The 6,000-nt window shown below is 31.6% G+C and overlaps 1 protein-coding gene across 1 annotated transcript; it reads left to right on the top strand.

Annotated features, from left to right (window-relative positions):
- The first annotated feature begins 3,067 nt into the window (after nt 1–3,067).
- Nucleotides 3,068–5,971, top strand: LOC130740956 (transcription factor bHLH18-like). Its single transcript, XM_057593690.1, has 4 exons — nt 3,068–3,226; nt 3,325–3,912; nt 4,630–5,004; nt 5,451–5,971. Exons 1-4 carry the CDS (start codon nt 3,170–3,172, stop codon nt 5,529–5,531), a joined length of 1,101 nt encoding a protein of 366 aa, XP_057449673.1. The 5' UTR covers nt 3,068–3,169; the 3' UTR covers nt 5,532–5,971.
- Nucleotides 5,972–6,000: the final 29 nt, after the last annotated feature.

Genomic DNA, 6,000 nt, shown 5'->3' with positions numbered 1-6,000 from the left:
CAATAAATGACGTACTTGTACCGTCACCTTTAATTTACAGGATTTAATTTACTTAGCTACCATTAGACCAAAAATTTATACGTAAGAAAAATGTTGAATACGTCTTTAATCCTAGCATTTTCACAAATATTGATTTCCATTTGCCAAATCTTTTGTTTCACTTCAATCCTTGTATTTTTAAAATAGCGTGTTTGAGTCATTAAGAGGATAAAAAATAAAAAACCAAAATTCAAAATTAAGGGGAAATTATAAAACAAATTTTATCCTTAATTAACTGTGTAGAGTCTACCATGATCTAGCATATTCTCACCCTCCATTAAGGGTAATTTATAAAAAAAAAATTTTGTGTGTTTGTCGTCACCGGTTTGAGGAATAGTTATATGTGTCTACAACAAATGTCTTTCTCATGATTTAAATTTGTGTTATCATCTTTATGATTGTCTAGCTTGCTTACCACTAGACTAATACATTGTTTGTAAAATTATAAAACATTTGAACTAATTAAAGCGAATAAATAATATGTTTTTAAATTTAATCACTATTTAAAGATAATTGCCTAATTATTAGAATTCTATTTAATATTAAATTATTTATTATTTATAACTCAAGAAATATAATATTTGTTGTTTTATCTTTATTTTCATATTCAGTAGTAAAATAATAAAATAATGATCAAATTAAATAACGATATCATCAATTTAACTTAATTTTTAAGAATTAAGAATATATAATTGAGCCAATCATTCGAGACCCTAAGCGTCTACAAGCTTTTGCTTCGAGCGTGTTCTTTTCTGCCTTACCAAACGTTAGGCCAATGTCGTATAACTCATACCTTAGCTGCTAATGCTTCTCTTTTTCTTTCTGATGTTTGGTGGGATGTTCCACCTTCTTGTATTGAACATGCTCTCTTTTGTAGGTTTTGTTTACATCTAATCTCAAATATTATATATATTAAAAAAATCATTGTGATAATCTAAAAATTAGAATTTAAATACCAATCACGTGGAGTGACGTGATGATTGCTTAAATTATTTTTTAACTATGAAATCAACGGTTCAATCTTCACCAATAAAAATAAATACATTTGGTGCCCTTAATCATAGCAATAGTTAGTACCTACATTTATGATGTGATAGTTTTTCTTAATAGATAAATATTACTGTAATTATTAGTAATATTATTAAATTAATCTATTTTCATGGCTTAAACTCTGCACCATCCTCTCTTCATCCTACTTAACATTTATGTTGCTTAAATCTTATCATTTAAGATAAGATTCGGCTGATGTGAAGATGTGATAGTACTGGTGAGAAGAAGGCCCATAAATTGTGCAGTCCAGTGCACATTTGGTAATGGTGAGTGGGACCACCTATTTCCCCACGTGCTTTTGTTTTCTGATCATTCATACTCCCTCCGGTCCTATTTATAAGCATGAAAGAGAAGAAAAACCTTGGTCCTTTTTATAAGAACCAAATGAAAGTTTGAGCTATATTAATTAATTTTTTCCAATGATGCCCTTATTAATTCTAACTTGTAAAATGTGTTTCATTAATTATTCTCTCTCTTTCCCACTTTCCAACACTAATAGCAAAGGGTAATTTTGGAAGTTTATTTTGATTTAAGACAAATTTAATGCATTTTATCTACTTTAACTACATTTCTTAAACTATGTGAATTTTTTTTTTGTTGCTTATAAATAGGACCGGAGGGAGTATGAATGAATCTTTCCATATGGTCAGAGGGTCATCACAATAATTGCTTAGCGACAAATGCTCGTGAAACTATATTTTTTTCTGGTGTAAGCTAGAAACTAGAAAGTGAGCCGTAGTAATCTAATCTTACCTAATAATTTTACTAGGGAAGTGCTAATGACTGTCTTGGGGTCACTGATATCAAATTAAAAGAAATTATTACATTAATAACTATGATGTGATATATTTCTTTTTACTGAAATTGCCACTATTAATTCTTTTTGGTTATTATAGTATTCAGAGTAAAAGCTTCCAATAAATAAAAGTATTGGATCGGGCAAGCCCCTATAGAGGCGACGCCCTAAGGTAGCCCGCCATTGGTGGGTCAGTTGGCCTCTAGGTTGGGCCTAAATGCGTGATCCAAGTAGCCCATTAAGAATAGGCAAACACGCGAGCCTACGCCCCCATACATATAAATAGGCAGCAGTTATAAATTGTAAGAGACTTTTTGCTCATTTCTCAATATGACAAGTGAAATTCAGTGACATACTCTCCCTCTATTCTCTCTTTCTAGTGCAATCTCTCTTCACTCTAGGTACTACCCTACCTCACAATGCTCCATACTGGAACAAATATCATTAAAAATAATTAATATGTCCTTTATATATTTTTTTTGCACCCGTCAGGAATCGATCCTTTGACCTCCCTCTACCCAACCAATATGTCACTCAATTCCTACCACTTGAGTTATCCTACAGATACATGTTCTTTATATTTTAAAATGAAAATATAATTTGAAATATAATTTTGTAACAAAAAAAAAGAAATATAATTTGAAAAAGGAAAAACATATATGTAAAATATTGAAACAAATAATTAACTATGGAGTAGGAGAGGGGAGACGTTTTTAACTTATTTATAGAAATTCATTTAACTAATTAAAATTTACAATGATAATGAAAATAAAATGAAATATATTTAAATTTCTTAAATAATTTAATTAATAAAAATTATTCTTATGATAATTTATTAATATATAATATATTTTTTGGTACATCTTCTTTTTTTTTGGTACATTAATATACAGTATATTTAATATTGATAAAAAATTATTAGAATAAATAAGTAACAAAGTTACTTAAATATAGATTTGATTAAGTTAATTTATATTTTATAGTAACTCGAAAATGTAAAAATGGGAAAAAAATCTAAAATAGTTTTACAATAAAAGAAAATAATGTCTCAATTTTCATACACAGACATGGATGTGATAATGAATGTTTTATTTCACCATAAAAATATTTCTATATTCAGATTCACACAGTACTTGGGGCCCATATTTTTAATAGTGCAATTCCAGGGTAGGTGCCAAAGTAATTGACAACACTTTATAAAGAGGGTTAGGAACTCTGTTCTGTGTCAAACTGGAGAGCCTAATACTCTGCACTGCACTGTCAATTCTATAGTGATCACTTGTTATGGAGAAACTGAACACACCAACAGAGGCATCATCATCTTGCTGGTTATCTGATTTGGTAAGGATCGCGTTTATCAATGTCCCCATGTTAACTGCACCAGAAAACTGAAGTGAAATTTTGAGTTTGAGTTACCATTTTTGCTTTTTTTTTTGCAGCTATTGCAGGAAATGGATGATTGCAATTTTTTCCAACAATGCAATCCGAACTTGCTTGGCGATGAAGAGTTTCTTTCACATGATATAGTGAGTGCTTTTCAGAGTGACAATTTGCAACAACAACAACAACCTCTGTCTTCTGAGAGTTACTCTTCTTACCCTGTTTCAAATTCTGAGACTGTGTGGAATTCTTCCACTGATGAAACGTGTTTTGAGAGACCCGCTAAGCAGCAGAAAACCAAACACGTTTTACCAGATCAATCCAACTCTTCTTCACCTTCTTCACCTACCTCTCAGATCCTGTCCTTTGAGAACACCCATCTTTATGGCTTAGATTGTAGCTTGAACCCGAATTTGCAGAACGAGGGTGTTTCAGTTTCAACACCCCAACTGCGGAATGTGAATTTTCCAGCACAAAATCGAAAAGGGTCAACACAAAATCAAAACTTTGAAACCATAACAAACCCTCAAGGAAAAGGTAGCAAGAAATCACATGGTCAGGATCACATCATAGCTGAGAGAAGGCGTAGAGAGAAGCTCAGCCAGAGCTTAATTGCTCTTGCAGCCCTTATTCCTGGTTTAAAGAAGGTACACCACAGTCACCCTTTTTCACTCTTAAGTGTGTTTGGATTTAAGGTAAAAAATTTAGATAAAATCGTAGAATATAAGAATAACTTTATTTTTTTTGAATGTGTACCGTAATTTTGGCTTTTCAAATGTGTATCTATAATTTAGTTAAGCGCATCATAGCTGAGAGAAGGCGTATATTTGATAAGCTATTATAAACAGTAAAAATAAGCTCAAAGCAGTTTATAAATAATTTAAATACTTGCATAAACATTTATCTTATAAGATAAAATCAAATAAGTTCTTTCAAACAGTTGCAGTCTCACTTTACTTTAGTTCTAGTTTCATAATGTTTTCTAGTTGAGATAAATATATATATATTTGGTTGGTGACTTACCATATATTACGTCTTCATAGATAAAGACACAAAGACACAAAAAGTTTTATGAACGGGTTTCAATGATAATTTATTGGAGAAACTAATCTTTATGCAAGATTATTTATTTTTAAGAAGCGATTTCAACTATATAGTATTGAGAAATCGGAGCAAGATTAAAATAACCAGTGATCCATTATTGTAGCATCTAAGTGCATGCGTGGGAATATTCTAAAGACAATATTTTAGCTTATAAGTATCAAAATTAGGTTTCAAAAAAAGTATCAAAATTAAGTCTGAAATGAAAAAAAAAAGTTTATCTAAACATGATATAACTCGATTATGCTGGGAATTTGTTACAGATGGACAAGGCTTCAGTCCTTGGAGACGCTATCAAGTACGTGAAAGTGCTTAAAGAGCGTTTGAGGTTACTGGAAGAACAGAACAAGAACAGAGCAATGGAATCTGTGGTGGTGGTTAACAAACCACAAATCAGCAACGATGATAATTCATCATCCTCATGCGATGATGGTACCATTATTGGGAGTGAAGAAGCTCTCCCCCATGTTGAAGCAAGAGTGTCAGAGAAGGACGTGCTCCTCCGATTACACTGCAAAAAGCAAAAGGGGCTTTTGCTGAAAATATTGTTTGAGATTCAAAACCTTCATCTCTTTGTCGTCAATAGCAGTGTCCTTCCTTTTGGAGATTCCATCCTTGACATTACAATTGTTGCTCAGGTAAACAATATTATCAACTTGATCATCATGAATTCAAAAAGGCTTAAATATGTTTGTGGTCCCTGGAAATACAACAAATGTTGACTTTAGTCACTCAAAAAATATTTCTCAGTTTTTAATCTTAAAAATATACATTGTCACATAAGTAAACTTAATGACAAAGATTGAATTGTGTAAATGAGTGGATCTTATAGTGTTAATTTGATTTTGAAAAACACCGGTGAGTCATTATTCTGTGACTCAAGTAAAATTTAAGAATTATGACTAAAATAAATAAAAATGTATATTTTCATGGATTAAAAATAAAACAAATATTTTTTCAGATACGAAATCTAACATTAGCTGGATTTTCAGGGGAAAACATATTTAAGCCATTCAAAAATATGATGTACAATTGATTTCATGTTTAATCATTGTTTTAAGAACTTATTGTGATGATTTTGCAGATAGGAGCAGAATACAACTTGACCATAAACGAACTAGTAAAAAATTTGCGAGTGGCTGCATTGAGATCCATGTCTTCATAATATAGATGTGTGGTCCTGGTTTTGTTGTGTGGTGGGGATCGATAATAAATAATAATAATGTTTGAGACTGATATATAACTGCATCTGCATTTGGTGAACGTACTCGAACACTGATTGATTGAAAGTTGAAACTCAACCGGATTCAATTGATGCTTGTAAATCCGAAAATTGTATCGTTGTTTTGGTAGTACTAGTAGTATTTAAATTCAACCGATACGATCGATTTTCTGTCCCCCCACATATTGGAATAAAGGCTTGATAGACCCATGGCATGTGAATGCTCCACGTTTGTCTCCTCATTTGGGCAGATTGTACTCTCCCTCTAGTTTCTTGCTTGTCTCATCCTAGCTTGGCTTGTGTATTTTAATGAGAGTTGTTTCTCACACATTAATTATGTGAATGTTTACAGAAGTTTCCATTCTCAGGAAATGTTTCTACAAGTGATGCTGGAATTTCTCGAATAAGATCC

Source organism: Lotus japonicus, chromosome 2 (genome assembly GCF_012489685.1).
Source record: "Lotus japonicus ecotype B-129 chromosome 2, LjGifu_v1.2".
Classification (NCBI taxonomy): Eukaryota; Viridiplantae; Streptophyta; class Magnoliopsida; order Fabales; family Fabaceae; genus Lotus; species Lotus japonicus.
The sequence above is the reverse complement of the archived record's forward strand: the minus strand, read 5'-3'. Positions and strand labels throughout refer to the sequence as shown.

Coding starts and splice junctions, on each gene's coding strand:
- LOC130740956 (XM_057593690.1), top strand. CDS start 3,170: ATGGAGAAACTGAACACACCAACAGAGGCATCATCATCTTGCTGGTTA. Junction 3,913..4,629: donor TTATTCCTGGTTTAAAGAAG/GTACACCACAGT, acceptor AATTTGTTACAG/ATGGACAAGGCTTCAGTCCT. Junction 5,005..5,450: donor ACATTACAATTGTTGCTCAG/GTAAACAATATT, acceptor ATGATTTTGCAG/ATAGGAGCAGAATACAACTT.